We start from the raw sequence: 17818 nt of genomic DNA, 5'->3' as shown, positions 1-17818 counted from the left end.
CACCAAATCAAGAGGGTGTGGTAAGGAGGACATGGATGTCAGGGTCAGGCAGACAGGCAGACAGACCTAGAATCAATTCCTGGCTCTGCCGACTTACCAGCTGGATGACTCTGGGCAGGTTGTTTACCTTTGGGGGTATAACTTCCTCCTCTCTAAAGTGGGCATTAGCCTGTCTTGCAGGGTTGTTCTGAGCGTGTGAGAAAATGCATAAGGAGTCCAGCACAATGCCTGGCCTAGAGTAGTGCCCTGCTTTTCATTATTAGCCAAAGGATCCTTATGTCCCCAAGAATCTGTAAGAATCAAGGAATTTCAGAGGTTGAAGACGACTCAGAGATCACCCACTCCAGACACATCATGTTTGGATGCACAACCTGAGCCCCAAACATAATGAGTCATTTGCCCAAAACTGTCTGCTAGTTATTAGTTAAATCAGGATTAGAACCCAGGACATCATCTGCCCTTAGCCACCCGGACCGATGATTACAGTTGAACCATACGAAAAACTCTTGAGATATTTCACTAGAAAGGTGATTTAGGCTGATCCTGTTAGTTTGCCTAGGCTTATTTTCTCACAGAACAGCTGATTTTTCAGCATTCACTTTAGGTCACTTCTGAAGCATGCTGATTGGCTTTCTTGCATGTGTTAGTCTACTTGGGCCACCATAACAAAATACCACAGACTAGGTGGCTTAAACAACAGAAATGTACTCCTCACAGTTCTGGAGGCTAGAAGTCCAAGATCGAGGTGCTGGCAAGATAAGTTTCATTCTGAGGCCTCCTCTCCTGGCTTGCAGGAGACCACCGCCTTGCTATGTGCTCCCATGAGCTTTCTGAATGCACATACAGAGAGACTGAGCTCTCTGCTGTCTCTTCTTATAAGGACACTAATCCTATTGGGATCAGGGCTTCACCCTTATAACCTCATTTCATCTTAATTACCTCCTTATAGGTCCTATCTCCAAATACAGTAACTTTGGGGGTTAGGGCTTCAACATATAACTTTTAGGGGGAGCACAATTCGGTCCAAGGGCTTGTGTTACGTATGTTCCTCCATCCCTCATGAGCCCTTCCATTCAGGTCTGTTTCAAATCAGAGGTATATGAACGACGAAGTACATGAACTATTAAGTACTTCAACATGAGGCATCTCCTATGGCCTGGCCCCTTTTATAGCTCCTCCAGGTCATTCATTAGCCAAAGACCAAGAAATGTGGCAAAGCCAAAGTCTAGATCATTCATTCTGTTATCAGTTGAGAGAATGAGGGTTGAAGAGTTAAACCGAGATATATAAACAGACTCATTCAGAAAGAAAACTTGAACATGAGTGAAGTTTCTCTGAAGATCTGCCGTGCATTTGAGTGATGAACAGAAACAGTGCAGCTTTGACATTTATTCTGATATTTCCAAAGGAAACTGTATAAAATAACATGTTTTTGAGGGAAATTTTTTCCTTAGAAAGATTAAGAAAAAAACTGTCAAAAGTGTGTAGTGAAATATCCAGATTTACAGAGGCTGAAGTGCTGTGGATCTGAAAGGCATGTGGATCTATTTCTTTGGCATCAGGACTCTATTCCATTCAGAGGTCATCCTAAGTCAAAGGGCTACTCAGCCTCCACATATAGAGATTTGGGAAAGCTTGAGAGGTTCTTTATGAGATCAAGAGTGAACAGTGGCTAATTCGGCTCCTTTGTGAAAATAATGCCCAGTTTGCCCTTTGAGAAAGGATATCACCTATCTTACTTGCTAGATATGGCTCCAAATAGTTTTTTGCTATGTCCCCAAATCATCTTTACTCCAAATTTCAAAGTAATACGTGAAAAATGCAAACAATTCAGAAGAATATGGAGCAGAACGTAGAGGTCCTCCTTTATAACACTTTCCTATCCCCCATCCTGTTCCCCTTCCCGTGAGTAATGGGAAAGTCTGGTGGTTTTGTTTGTTTGTTTTGGATTTTAAATTATACTTTTACTTACAGATAGCTAGAGTTATTTTATTTTATTTTTTTAGAGTTATTTTTAAATCAGTGGCACCATACTATTATCATTTGACCTTCTCCTACTGATGATTATGTAGACCTGTCTAACCGATTTTTTGGTTATTACAAACAAAGCTGAAATAAACATTCTTGTACAAATATTGATATATGTGAACACTTCTGTAGGACAGATTCTTAGAAAGAGATATACTGGGTCAAAGGGAAAACATATTTTAAAAATTGGTATTGTCAAATTGCCTTCCAAAAACATTCTATGAATTTATACTCCCACCAGAATTATATGAGAGCATGTGTTTTTCCAATTTATTTGGACTTTGACATTATCAATCTTTATTTTTGTTGACCTGATGGGCAGTGAAGGCAATCTCACTGTTATTTTGATTTGCATATTCCTGATTTCTTGTAGGGTTAAACAGTGTTTCATTTCTTTATCTTTCGTATTTCTTCTTCAGTGAATTGCCTACTTACTTTATTCTAAAGAAATGTTTCATTTATTTTTGGGGATGTACAGCCTTCCTATAATGACACATATTAATCCTCTGCTGTTGCAAATATTCAAGTTTGCTGTTAACAGATATTCAAAAGTACAGATATTCAAAATTATGCATAGAAAAATCTAGGCGGATTTACACTAAAATGTTAATAGTGGTTACATCTAAGTGATAGGATCATGAATATCTGACTTTTATACCTTTCTGTGTTGTCTGCTCTTTTCTCCTCTTGAACACTAAGCATGTATTAATTTCATGAGTAGAAAGTAAAAGAAATAATAGAGTGATTGGTGGGGTAAAGGTGATGAAGGCTCTCAAAGCAATTCTAAAAGAGCATTTCCCAAGGTACTTTGAGTATTGGCAGTATCAATATATACTTAATTCTCCTAAGGTCAAAATTTGAAGGAAACAACAGTCACTTCTTGGATAATAAATTGATATGGAGATACAGTTAGTCTTATTATTTTATAGTTACCTCTTTAGCACCCAAGATTCTATCATTCTTTACCCACTGTATTTTATGGCCCAACCCTTTCTGAAGTATTGGCAATCAACAGTGAGGGGCACTCAAACATTTTGGCTATAACAGAAGCTTCTGGAGAGAAATGTGCAAAGTCTCTATTCAAGGACAAAATGGCTACTGAGCTACAAAGTCCCCTCAGCAACTCCACCAATTATTAACAAATGCAAGGAATGTACATGTTGATCAGAAAGAAGGAGGTGGGAGAAAGAAAGAATGGTTTGCTGGGGAACCACAGTTTAAGGAGCGTCACAAAGACTACCACTGGCAGTGCCGTGGGAGACCTGGTGAGTACTCAGTCCTCTCAGCAAGACTGTGGCTCAGCAGGAAACAGTGTCTGAGTTTGCCGGAGTTGAGAAACATCTCTTGAGAGCACCTAAATTCAATCGTTCTACTTACATCTGACAAAATTAGTTTGGCTTTCCAGTGGCCAGGCGGCTGGGGATGGGAAGAGGGTGTAGGCTGGGGGGAAGGTCACACCAAGATGGAAATAACGGCCCTTCAGATGTTGGATTTTCAAAGACTGAACTGTCATTCTGGATGGTACCTCAGAAGTGGATTAATGGGAGCCTATGCTTGTGAGCAGCCTGGATGGCAGAAGGCCAGACCCCAGGATGGGGGGACACACCAAGGAGGAGTTACCTTGGAAAACTGTGGGTAATCCACCAGCCCCAGCAATCACCCCGCCCTCATGAGTGCTTCCACGCCAACGGTAACAGAAATGATCCCGCTTCCTACTGGTGCGGTCTCTAGTTTGCAGCTGCGTCTCCAGCCCCGAGTTGTCCCTTGGGGGCATCCATGCAGCTGGGCTGATGCTGCCTCATGCCTCACCAATAACCGTGAAGACTACAGGACTCAAATGCAATGGATAGGAAGAAAGAGGAATAAAAAATAGGGAAGGTGAGTCCCCCCTGCCCCTCGCCTTTGGTTACTCTCGCTTACTTACATATCCTGAATTATGATGATTTATTACAAAGTGAGTGATTCTTGAGAAGACAGATTTAGCTTAGGGGCTGAATTCTTGAAATTAAGAGTGTCAATGTAGATTTTAGGACTTAACCATTTACATGAGGAAATTTATAAATCGGGAATTTTACAGAGCTTATAGGCCAAGGATAATTAAGGTTACAATATATCACGCTATCACAGTAATCCTAAAGTGTCACCATGCTTATATGTGTGTAACTCTGACTATGGAGCGAATTATTCAGTGCAGTCATGGACACAAGAAGGCAAAGCCCCTGACCTTCAGGTTGGAAGGACTTGAGTGAGGACATGAGCGCCAGAGATGGGAAAAGAGACAAATCTGTCATGTCTTCCAAACTGAGCCGAGGACATCTGCAGCTACTGCCACCATCTCACTTTAGTACAAGGGGAAAAACAGATGTAAAAATAGAGGCGATACCTCCAACTATTAACACTGAGGCAAAACTGGATATAGCAGTCTGCAGAGGCACAGCGTAGAGCAGGCGATGGCTCCTGCTAGGGCAGGCTGTCTCCAGTGGACAACGTGCCAACTAACTAAAGAGGTTTCCGCCATCCATGCCAGTATGATTGGCAAATAAAAACTGGCTATATTTAGGTTGCACAGCAGGATTTTTTTGTTAAGGTGTAACATCATAAGGGATGAGGAGGAGGAGAAAAGCGAGAAGGTTACAAACTGCCCGAGAGCAAGTAATACCCTCCTGACAGGAAAGTGAAGGAGCCCATTTGTTCAGAAGAAAATGCCTCCCTGGGAGTTCCTCACCTCCCCAGGTGAATTAGCTCCTCTTTACCAGACTTATGAAGAAGCTGAACAGTTGTGTGCAGGACAGGCAAGAATTTTAATAATGAGTGCTGGATGAGAGGAGAAAGACAGCATGAAAAAGCTGAGGGAGACTCTACAGCCAGAAAATAACTACCCTTGTTTCCTGTGTCACCTCGGTTCCACTGGGGGGATGTTAAGCGTCCAGTCAGTAGATTCAGTACAGCAATTAAGTGGAAGATTCTTTATCGAAGGAGTATCCACTCATTAGTGAAGTGCTTTTTGTTGTTTTTGTTTGTCCTTTGTCTTCTCAATTGAGATATCATACACATGCCCTAAAATTCACCCTTAAAAAAGTGCACAATTCAGTGGTTCTGAGTATATCTACAAGGTTGTACAACCATCACCACTATCTAATTCTAGGACATTTTCATGACCCCAAAGAGCAACCCTGGGTACATTAGCAGTCACTTCTCATTCTACCCTCTCTCCAGCCTCTGCTAACTGTCAATTTACTTTCTGTTTTGATAGATTTACCTACGCTGGATATTTCATATAAATGGAAGCATACAATATGTGGCCTTTTATGTCCGACTTCTTTCACCTAGTATAATGTTTTGGATGTTCATCCATGCCGTATCATGTATCAGTATTCCTTTTTATGGCTGAATAATGTTCTATCATATGTATATACCACAATTTGTTTATCCATTTATCTGTTGATGAAAATTTGGTTTGTTTTCAATTTGGGGCTATTATGAATAATGCTGTGTGAACATTTCCGTATAAGGTTTTGTGTAACATATGTTTTTTTATTTCTCTTGGCTATATACCTGGAAGTAGAAGTGCTGAGTCTGTTGTAACTCTAAATTTAACTTTTTGAAGCACTTCCAGAGCATTTTCCGAAGTGGCTACACCATCTTACATTCCTATCAGCAGTGTTTGAGGGTTCTGATTTCTCCACATCCTAGTCAACAGTTGCTATTATCTGTTTTTGATTATAGCCATCCTAGTGGTGTGAAATGGTATCTCATTGTGTTTTGCCTTTAAAAAAAAAAATCCAAGCCATCTGTATTCATAGTTTAAAAAGACAAAGCTGAAAGTGTAAATGCCCCATCCCTCTCCACTCCTATTTCTATGAGGCAAATACTTTAAATTCTTTTACTGGTTTCTTCTGATTTTATCTTCTATTTCTGGTAGTATGCTTATACTGTTGTCTTTTAAAAAAATCTGTTTTAGATATTATCTCTTGAATTCCAACAATGGAAAATGAGCATTTAATTCTCTTATCTTCCCCTATGTGTACACAAATACACACTCACTTTATCTTTCCATTTTCACAGTATGATTATAATCTCTCTTTTTGGTTAAATCAATAATTGGCACTTACATTGTTATGACTATGCATTCATAGCCATGTGGTGTACAAAATTTATATTTACTTAATCATACCTTTTCCCCTTAGACTCCAGATGACCTAGAGGAAAAAATTTGCTGTTTTTTTTTTTCATTTCCTCAGTTTTCTACATATTAATTACTACTTCATCCTCAAATTCTACAAGAGCTAAAAATCTTTGTGCATATTCAAACACATGGGATATCTGGATATTCCACTATTTCTTTCTTTTTCCTTTTTTCGTTTTTGTTTCTGGGAGACGTTCCTTCCAGAGCCCGCCATGCTCCTGCTCTAATCTGAACTGACTGGGCACGGGCTTCCTGCATAGCTATTGTCCTGGAACTTTCCTTCATCGTCACTGACTTCTCTCTTAAGTTGCATCACCTGTTTCCTGGATCTCATATCTTCCTGTCTTAGTTTTATCCCAGTTTACAATAGCATATCTTCCAGTAGCTTCTTTATTCCTCTCTTCCTCCATTACCATCTTGTTTTTTGTTAAATATTTTCTAGTGTACCATTTTAATCGTCTTGTTTCTTTTAGGTGTTTTTTTTCTTTTTTTGGTTCTTTTCTTAGTGATTGCATTGGTGATTCCAATTAACACCTTAATCTAGTTTAGATTAATACTAACTTAATTTCAGTAGCATACAAAGTTGTTCATGGATGCTTTCATGCTACCACGGTAGAGCTGAGTAGCTGTAACAGAGCATGTATGCATATGGCCTGTAAAGCCTAAAACTTTACCATCTGGCCCTTTACAGAAAAAACCTGCTGACCCTGATCCAGCGTCCTGATCTTCCCGATCCCATTTTCTCTCTCCTGCCTCCAAGCATTAAGCAATCTGTTCTCGCTGAACTCTCACTGTGTTTCACCTTTCCTGAAACCTAGAAATTAACTGCAAGTGCTAAGAAACCAAATGAAAGAGCACAAAACTGTATCAACAAAGTGTGAAAACCTCCTTGGTGCACATCGCTGTACATAAGATGCTCAAAGTTATAATCCGTCATGATCTGTGAAATCCAGTCCTTCAACATGAAATTTTTGAGGATTATTACTACTGATTCAAATTTGAACATTTCCAAGGCTAGTTTCTCCATCCTTTAATCCTCTGCCCAAGCAGTGCATTTCCACATGAGTGTTCTATGGTGGGCATGGGTGGTTTTACTCTGATCAGTATCTATTTCCCATCCTCTTATAAGAGCTCTTTGATTTTTATTTGACACTGGGGATGGGGACATGATGTGAGGCACAGTGTGAGTAGGGTGCTGCCAGGGACCACCACCTGGAGGGCACCTGTCTGAGCTCAAAGCCCACCAAAAGGCAAGCAGAGCTGACAGGGAGAGGGTGAGCAAGTGAGTCTTGATGACACGGTTTAGCTTCTGCATTCTGCTGTACCTTCGAACCTTCCACTTATGTGCACCAAATAAATCCCTTGTTCTGTGTAAGCCGTTTGAGTTGTGTTCCTGGTGCTTATGAGCAAAAGGAGTCGTGACTGACACAGACTTTGAAGGCAGAGGCTGAGCCACTTCTGGGCAGTCACAGAGGTCCAATAGCTTCATGAGGACCCTTTGTTTTATATTTAGCAAAAGAAGAACAAACTCTTCTGCTTTAGTTCAGGACCTGGAATAGTTTTAGTCTAATGCAGGATTGACTTCAGAACTAATAAGGAATCTCTCAAATTCAGGTTACTGTCCTTGACAAAACAGAAAAACTAATGGTTTCAGAAATAAGTAAATATGATGAGAATAACATCGCCAAGTATAGTTTATCAAATTCCTGATAAAGCACATTTTAAAAGGCAATCAGGGGCTTCCCTGGTGGTGCAGTGGTTAAGAATCTGCCTGCCAATGCAGGGAACACGGGTTAGAGCCCTGGGCCGGGAAGATCCCACATGCCATGGAGCAACTAAACCTGTGTGCCACAACTACTGAAGCCCATGCGCCTAGAGCCTGTGCTTCGCAACAAGAAAAGCCACCGCAGCAAGAAGCCCGCGCACTGCAGCGAAGAGTAGCCCCCGCTCGCCTCAACTAGGGTAAGCCTGCATGCAGCAACGGAGACCCAACGCAGCCAAAATAAATAAGTAAGTAAGTAAGTAAGTAACTTAAAAAAAAAAGACACACACACACACACACACACACACACACACACACACACAAAGGCAATCAGGATGTAATTTCATGTAATAGAAGCATTCCTTGCACTTATCTATTTCAATGCATATTCTTAACTAAAACTTCATCAGATGCCCTTAGGCTTCTTTTTTTGATAAATGACCCACATTTTAAAGTCTTTTCTAAGCAAAGAAATAAACATTTTATAAATAATAATATGTCAGTTTCTTATAGGTAAAAACCCTAAAATTTTTATTCTTCCGCAACTCTAATTTCTTGTCCTTGACGTTTACTTACTTTTCTAGTCTAGGCCATAAGCAAATAACTTTTATTTCCCCAGCTTTAGAGGAAGCCTGAGCCTTTTCCTAACTTGTTTCCTTTCCGTCGCTGCTCTGTAGCCGTGCCTTGTCCACTTAACCTGCTTGTCCTTAACACAGCACCTCACACGAGTGTCTCAGTTTTGAACCTCCAGCTCTGTTACTTCCTTGCATTAGGATCTAGAGCAAGTTTCTAAATCTGTAAAATGAGGATAATAATAGTACCTGCCTCATATGGTTGTTGTAAAGATTCAATGAGAGGTATGTGAAAGAGACACAGTAAGCACGTAGTAATGCTATTATTACTACAATATAATAACCAGTGGTCCTTGTGATTTCATTCCACACAAGAGGCTTGTAAGACCCGGCGATGTGTTTACTGTTTAAAATCTAGGCCCCATGAGGGCAGAGACTTTGTCTTGTTCATCGCTATACATATGCACCTAATATATGACTGGCATATAATAGGTATTTAATAAATACTTATTGAATGAATGAATGAATGAATATAGGTAATATGGGTATAATTTTACTGATATTCCAATTTTATGGATGAGAAAACTGACTCAGAGAGGTTAAGTGACTTGTATAAAGTCCTACAGTGGGTTAGAAAAGGTTAAGATACAGTTCTCCTGCCTGATTGTCCTCTTCCCCCATATTACCTCTAAGGGCCTCTACCGCGTGATCCGAAAATTCAGGTGCAGTATCTTAGTTACTAAATGATGATTTTCAAGGGCCAAAAAGGATTCTGAAATTGAAAAACCTACCTACCGTAGTATCCACAGCTTTGACATTCTCTGTGGGAATGTGTTTTGGGACAGGTTCTGTCTGTGACAGCATCACACATCCTTCAGCACCTAAGGTGATGATTACAACCCGGCAGCCCCTTTCCATGAGCACCAACGCAGCCTTCCCAGCATCCGAGGGGCTACTGACCTCAAGGCTGGTCAGAATCTCAGCCTGAAATACATACAAAAAGAAAAGAAACTGTGGTGAGAATAAGTAACTGGGTCTGCTTCTAGATTAGATCTGTTTTTCTAGGCGATGTCTCCCTTCTTTTTCATAACAACCAATGCAGTGGGGAACTTTGGTAGGTACTGGCTCAGGAAAATAAATAAAATAAAACAATAATAACAATGACAACAAAAAAGCTATAAAAGACATTCTTGAGACAACTGGGGAAATTTGAATGTGGCCTGAATATCAGATGACAGTATAGAATTACTGGTAATTTTCCTAGGTGTGATAATGGTATTGTGGTTCCTCTTAGGAGATGCAAGCTGAAGTATTTAGGGGTGAGGGATCATGCCTGCAACTTTCAAATAATTCAACCAAAACAAAAATAAATACACACAGGGGAGAGGGGAAGCCAGTGCAGCAAAATGTTAACAACTGTTTGGGTGGAGAGGATATGAGTATTCACTGTATTGCCCATTCAGCTTTTCCTTATTTGTGATGATTTTCATAATAAAGAGTTAGGAGGAACAAAGAGAGTTTTACAAGAGAAATAAGGGAAGTGGGGAGGGAGGAAAAGAAGAAAGGAAGGGGCCACTGCCAATGATTTTTGGTATAAATCATAGCCATACATTTCACACCTAAATTCTTTCAGGCTTCTCTTGGGCCATAATGCCTTGCATATTACTAGTTTGCAGACCACTCATTTCTTTTGTTTGTTTTGCTTGAGTAGATGGAAGCAGAGTAGGAGAGGCTCTGATACACAGCAGAAAAAAGCAACGTGCTGATGTTCAGAGACCTCCACTACTCACTAACTCTGGAAACTTCCCCAAGTCACGTAAAGTCTGTAAAATGTAGGGCTTGGACAGGATCAGTAGTTTCCTCCCAGAATATAAAAAATCCTCTGGATGAAGCAGGGGTGAGGGGCTGCAGCCCTGTTTCCTCATCCAGGGATCCTTTATGGCTCTGGGATTGGCAGTTGAAAACTCACTGGACTAGATGAATTATATGATACTTTTTGACTTAGAAAGTTTATAACCAAATTTTCTCTTTTCTCTATTACAGTTTAATCATATACTATCTCTTCCTAAGAATGGGTGTATCCCTTCCTTTGCTTGCCCTGAATGTGCCCAGACTAACCCTTCTTGGTGCCTGTAAATCATCCCACAGTGTCTGCTCATTCTTGGTGTCAGTCTTCCCAGGAGCATGTGTTTCATTAACTTGACCATGTAGCCCCCAGCCCCCCCTTACCATCTTTTCCATAGACCCTTTCTTTCAGTGTGTGTGGGTTATACTGTGAGGCCACTTTCTTTTTTCTTTTTATAAGTTTTGCATTGATCTTCATTACTGGGATATTTGTGTTGAGTTGGATAGTTTATATTCAGAAATATCGATTTCTTGTGGTTTTTAAAAACGTTTTAAACAGCTGTTCTTTAACGAAAAATCTTGAACATGAAAAATAATGCACAAACACCCATGTACCTACCACCCACCTTTAATACATTTTACTTTATTAGATTTTACTTTATTTGCTTCCAATATTTTTCTTTAAAGAAGTTAAATGATATCTTCCAGATATATTATTTAGCATTGTGCTTTTCACCTTAACATTTTAAAATTTGTGTTGATATATGTAGCTATCTAAAAAAAACTGCACTGTATTCCATACTGCAGATATATGCTACAGTTTGAACAAAATCTGTTCTCTTTTTCATGGACACTTTGGTTTTTTCCATTTTCCCCTTTTACAGGCATGTACTCCTTTTTCCTCTGGCTATTTAAAAATATTTTTATCTTTATTCAACCCCTTGATGTTATGCAGTTCCACAAAAATGTATGTTAGTAGAAAGTTATATTTATTTATCTTATGTGGTACTTCTAACACACTTCTGATCTTTTGAGGGCTCATGCCTTTTCTCAGTTCTAGAAAACACCTTGCAGTGTTTCCTCTAACATAGCTTCTCTTCAGTTCCCTCCATTCTCTTCTTCCTTCATTCCAATTTGACACATGTTGAAGCCTCTCAAGCTGCTAACTTCCTCTTTAACAGTTAAAACTATTTTTCTTTCCGTGCTATTTTCTAGGTGAATTGAGTTTTCTACCTCCAGGTGAATTGATCAAGATTCACTTTCAGTTCACAAATTCTTCATTCCAGTCTGATGTTTATCTTTCTAATGAGTGCTTTAAAAATTTTTCAATGACTGTTTTTCATTTTCAGGACTTCTAATTGGTTGGTTTTCATATTCACAGACTGTTGCTTTGATTCTGTTTCTCTTTCACAATTTCTTCTCCTTTTTTAAAGAATGAGAATCTTAATCATACTTATATAAGTCTTTTTGCATTGTTTTATTATTTGCATTTCATCTTGGGCACATTTCTCTTCAGATTGTTGATTCTGCTGGATCTCTAGCATCAGTACATTTCTTCACCTGCAGGCTCACTCTGCTCGCAGTGAGTTGGAGAGTCTGCACATTTCACTCCCATCAGGTTTATCCCTGCCTTTCTAGTGGCTTTACAGCTGCAGCCACTAGGTCCCCAAGGGTCTCTAAACCAGAGCCAGGTGTTAGGTCGGCAACAGAGAGTTCCTGTTCTGGGGGTATTGGCACTAACTGCCAATCCAGTCGCTAAGTCATCAGTTGGCTTGGTTTTCTTCCTGATCAGAGGCAGTCTCTCTGTCCTCCTGTCTCTGCAGGTTGGGAGCTTTCTATATGTTGTAGCCTCAAGCAGCAGGCATAGCAGCTTTCTCCACTCTTTTTCCTTAGCAGGGAAGCCTTAGCCCAGCACCTCTGGTTTCTAGCCTGGGCACTGCTCCAGTCTCCCATGAGTGGCACACTTTCAGTGCCCATTACCCATTGGAGGCAAACTTCCACACACCTATGCCAGCTTCTGGGACTGGAGTACAGCACACCCAAGGCTGAATCTCCGTGATTTTGTTCCATTTCTGATCTGTGGAGTTATTTATCTTGTTTTTGAGCTTGTGAGTATATTTTCATTGTCTCTTTTTGTATTTATATATCAATGGTTTGTGTGTGGCACAGAGGGAATATCTTAAAGCATGAATTTACACTGTTATCATGATTAGAAGTCATCTATGAGAATGTTAAGCTTTAAAAATTTTTCTTTTTTCTATTAAGTTTTTAAAATTAATTTTTATTGGAGTATAGTTGCTTCACAATGCTGTGTCAGTTTCTGCTGTACAGCAAAGTGAATCAGCCACACATATACATATATACACTATTTTTAGATTCTATTCCCATATAGGTCATCACAGAGTATTGAATAGAGTTCCCTTTGAGATCAATTTCCTTAACGACCAGAGTTCATTCATTTATTTGTTCATTCAATAAGCATTTACTAGGTGCCAACTATGTGCCGAGTACAATATAACAGATGATGATTTCCAAAGATAACTATCAATATATATCACATCATACATGCTCTTTTCACACTGTGACAATGACAATCTTCTATTGAGAGGTGGGGTACCAGGGTGGACTTTCCTATGTCAATCAACAGAATGGGCCAGAAGAGATGCTGTGTGACTTCCAAAGCTAAGTCATAAAAGCCACCATGTCTTCTGCCAGGCTCTTGCGCTCTCTCTCCCTCACCCTTTCTCAGGAGACTGGATCTTTTTGGAACCCAGCTTCCATATTGTGAGGAAGCCCAGGCCACAAGGAGAAGCCATGTGTAAGTGTTCTGGCCAACGGCCGCATCAACTAGCAAGCATGTGAGTGAAAGAAGGTTCAGATGATTCCAGTCTTTGAGTCTTCCAGCTGGGACCCCAGATATCGTAGAGGAGAAACAAGCCATGCTGTGTCCTGTCTCAATTCCTGATGCACAGAAACCATGACAGACAATAAATAATTCCTGTTGTTGTAAGCTACTAGATTTGGGGGTAATTTATTATGCAGCAATAGATAGCCATTGGGATACAATAGTGAATAAGAGATGTCTGTTCTCTCGCAGGAGAAGACAGAGGTATTGAACAAGCAGTCCGAGCTGTGATGAGTGTTTGAAGAATCATTAGAGATGCTCTGTAAGTATCTAGCAGGGAAATCTAAGCCAGTTTGGCAGTTGAGGGTAATCTAACTTCTTATTGTGAAATGGTCACTCTCTCCCACAATTCCTTTTTCCTAGCACAATGCCTGGCCATGGCGGTTGCTCAAAAATATTGCATAACCTATTGTGGCTTCTTAAAATTAGTTTCCTTGTTGCAGTCTTCTTTCTTATTTCCTTTATGTTCTGAGAGATGAAGTTAATAAAAAGGCAGGTCAGGAAATCCTAGAAACCTTCATTCAGCCTTTGCACCAAATGAAAAACTAATAGTTTGTTAATTATAAATTTTCTTTCTCTGTATGTTGCATTGTATAATATGTCTTGCCTCCCAATGTTGGAGGAGAGTGCTGGTCTAATACTGTTTGGCCTATAAGAGGGAAAATATTGAAATTTTCTTCCTAAAATGCTTTAGAATGGCACGATATGAATATATTGATGGAGATTTTATGCAGATATATACATTATGACCCTCAGGTGGACTGAGACGGTGCTCCCCTAGCGGAGTGGCCACCAGGGCTTCCCACGGCATCAATGGAGAACCTGTCTGTCCACCAGTGCAATCACAGGGTCTTCACAACAGAATGCAAATGCTCCAGGGTTGTACATTAGTTAGCATTGCTTGATAAAATATAGGACTATCAGTTAAACTTGACTTTCAGATAAACAACAAATAATTTTATGGTATGTTTAGTATATTATTCCTTATTTACCTGAAATTCAAGTTTAATTGGGCATCCTGTATTTTTGTTTGCTATCTCTGGCAACTCTAATACTAACAGTAATTAGTCCATAGACTATGGTGATTAAAAAAGAAAACAGAAACTAATAGTATGAGGGCAGGGTGGGGACTAAAATTAGCTGAGGTTTGATAAATGCCCAATTATGGGTATGACTAAGGGAATCCTTTTTCTTCTAGGACTCACTAGTTTCCTTTTCTCTACATCCCAGTCATTCAAAAAAATCTGTTTTCATTATGCCCAAGAATTCACATGCAATCAAGCTGATGAGGTAAGGCCTGATTCTTTGCTTTATCCACATACATGAAAGTCTTTTGGTTTCTCAAGGAATGAGCAAAACCTTCCATCCTTACCTCACTTTCATTGCAGCAGAACACATCTGAGAGAGTGTAGAACTGGGGGTCTAGGTCAGCAATGGCGGGTGCTGGGTTGAACAGTGTTTTTACTACAAAGGAGTGAAAAAGGGGTTCAGTGGTTATCATTTTTAACATGGTGCATTTATGGACATTGAGTAAGGGAAGTCCTCAAGTACAACCATATTCCCCATTGGATTAAAAATCAACTTAGTTACAGATGTAGAAAAGTCTGGAATCTCAATCTCTGTGATAGCCTAGTAGCAATTCCTTCTTATGTCCATGTGCTCTACTTTTTACTTTACAACATTTCAGCTTCAAGGGCAAGCATCAATATTTATAACTAAGGTGATTACAAAGTTATGGCAAAGGACAACAAGAACATTAAACAACAAGAACAATTAAAATTAAAAATTTGAATGTTGTGGCATGAAAGGACACATATAAATGTGAACATGCAGTCTGGTGAACATTTTTGTGGGTTACTGTGAGTGCTTAGATGCAAGGCTAGTTCATAAATCCATTTTCCAGGAAAGTAAAAAAGAGATGATAGAAAGGAAACAATGAAGAGCTTAAAAATTTCCTGGTAAGAATGGTAAGTAGGAAGTTCATGTACATATCCACGTTTTGAACACCTATGTATGTCTTCCAAATATGTTGCACTTACTCATGCAAACATACACATTAACACAAAAGCTTACAGTCTTGGCTTCTGTGGGCAATCTGGGAATGTAAAGGAAAGGTTGATAAAGGAGGAGAAATTCAATCAGAGGCTAAGAGCTAGCTCAGACTACAAGAGGAGGATGGATGGGGACAGCAGAAAGAGGAAAAATGAGAATGTCACGGCCATCACAGTGTTAGAAGAAGTACATTTTTCAGAGGAGGAAAGTGAACCTCAGAGAGATGAGGTCAGTCTAAGGTCCTAACACTGGGAGACAGTTAAGCTGGGTCCCTACCCAGGGTCCTCCAGCTTGAAGTCCAGGGTTTGGTTGTTTCTAAAGTGGCTGCCTCTCTAGGCCAGGACTCTCTGTCCACAGCAACACAAGCCCCCCATGCCAATTCACAAAATTTAAAAACAGCCTTTGTTCTGGAACTTTGTAAATTTTTTTTTTAAGTATTTAGAAATTATATTCATAGGAAGCTCTCCCTCTGTCAAAACACTTATCCACCAGAGCACCCAACTAGATTGGTTGGTCTTCTTTCTTCTACCCAGGTCCACTGACTTATGTGTGTTTAGTAACCTTAATTTACTATAGACTCATAGAGTAAAACTCTCTAGCTGCAGTCCCCAGAGACTCTTCTAGAACAGTGGTTCACAAACTTGGCTGCATATCCGCCTCACGAGGACAGCTTATTAAAATGCCTGACTTCTGGGCTCCACCTCAAACCCACTGAATCAGAATCTCTGGGGGTAAGGTCAGTGAGTGTGCACATTGACAAGTTCTCCACGTGGCTCTCCCATGGCTAGTTTGGCGCTGATGCGTTCCACGTTCCTAGGGAGATGTGTATCAGCACGTGGCTGGTGGAAGCTGTCCACCACTTCTGCCTAGGGAGGAGCTAATCTACTGCTGCACCTTCTTTGGTCTTACTTAACATTTTGGTTCGGTCAGTGGATCTTGTCCAGTGGTTTATAGGCTAACACTATTCCCATGTTTTCATTATTTTAGAATCTAGAATGTCCACCCACAGAAATTCTATGGTATATTTTTGGCTGCTCATATTTTTGCACAGGGTTATTGTGAGGCTTAAATTAGAAAACGGATGTAAGAGCCCTGTGTAAACTGTGAAGTGTTGTACAAAAGTAAAGGATTATTACTGTTATTATATTGTCCTTTACCCATAGCCCAACACCCCCGCCTGTCCACCCATCTCTTCTGCCTTCTGATGGAGTTTTTAGCCTGGCAACAATCTCTCTCATTGGTTTTCCCGCTTCTGCAAGGTCTCAGAGATGTCAATTATGCATAAAAACCATCATTGCCCAGCATTCTAACACACCCATTTACTTTTTAGGTTTTCAAAATAAATATGTTGTTCCCTATTTTCCTCAAGCATTAAATTGAAACACCATTGCTCACCTAATCTGATCCTCAAAGCTGCACTCAGCAGCTCTGAGCACAGGTTAGAGCAAGCTATCAGTATGCAACAATAGGGTAGAGCCATTCTTCTTATAAAAGTTCCATTTTATCCTAAAAGATCCTTGATCCAGCAATTCCTTTTCTAACCCTGTCCTACAGACATACACCGGCCTGCAAAGATGAGGTACAGTGACGTTCATTCAGCTCTGCTTGTAACAGAAAAAAACCAAAAGAAACCTAAGTATCTATCAGAGTGGATAAAAAATTATGACACATACACCCAATGGAATGCCCTGCTGCTGTTCAAAAGAATGAAGCAGATCTCTGTTTTGTCACAGAAAGACTTCTATAATTTATTTATAAGTGAAAAAGGCAGTTTTATAATAAAGTCTATGGTAGGATCCCCCTCTTTTTTGAACAAAACAAATAAAACATAACTATATGTGTATTTACATTTATACACTTACATAGAAGAGAAAAAAGTCTGAGAGGTTACTCACTAAACTAATAAGTGATTAGTTACAAAAGGCTGAGAATAAATCTGACCACAGATTAACTGCTATACATCATGCAAAGACATAATTCTTAAAATATATATAATATCTCACATCAAAAAACGTGTACATGGGCTTCCCTGGTGGCACAGTGGTTAAGAATCTGCCTGCCAATGTAGGGGACATGGGTTTGAGCCCTGGTCCGGGAAGATCCCACAAGCCACAGAGCAACTAAGCCCGTGTGCCACAACTACTGAAGCTCGCGTGCTTAGAGCCCGTGCTCCGCAACAAGAGAAGCCACCGCAATGAGAAGCTTGTACACCGCAACAAAGAGTAGCCCCTGTTCGCCGCAACTAGAGAAAGCCGGAGTGCAGCAACAAGACCCAACGCAGCCAAAAATTAATAAATAAATAAATTAATAAAAAAAAAAAAAGAATTGCTAGTGTATAGATACACAACAGATTAAAAAAAAGAAAAAATGAGTACACTGTGAGTGAAATGATGCTGTAATGTCTGGGTTTTGCTTCAAAATAATCCAAGGTTGCAATGGGGGATGGGAGTAATAAGTTGGGGTATAGA

General features: G+C 39.9%; 1 protein-coding gene across 8 annotated transcripts in view; it reads right to left on the bottom strand.

Annotated features, from left to right (window-relative positions):
• Window positions 1-17818, bottom strand: part of RBKS (ribokinase) — an 84896-nt gene that overhangs the window by 24697 nt on the left and 42381 nt on the right. For all 8 annotated transcript variants that reach the window (XM_082357638.1, XM_082357632.1, XM_082357639.1 and 5 more), the window contains 2 exons: window positions 14671-14762; window positions 9344-9532 (listed from right to left, as the gene is read on the bottom strand). In XM_082357638.1, the coding sequence (XP_082213764.1) occupies window positions 9344-9532; window positions 14671-14762 (281 nt within the window). The remainder of the gene's footprint in view (window positions 1-9343; window positions 9533-14670; window positions 14763-17818) is intronic.

Source organism: Balaenoptera borealis, assembly GCF_965194805.1.
Source record: "Balaenoptera borealis genome assembly, chromosome: 15".
Classification (NCBI taxonomy): Eukaryota; Metazoa; Chordata; class Mammalia; order Artiodactyla; family Balaenopteridae; genus Balaenoptera; species Balaenoptera borealis.
The sequence above is the reverse complement of the archived record's forward strand: the minus strand, read 5'-3'. Positions and strand labels throughout refer to the sequence as shown.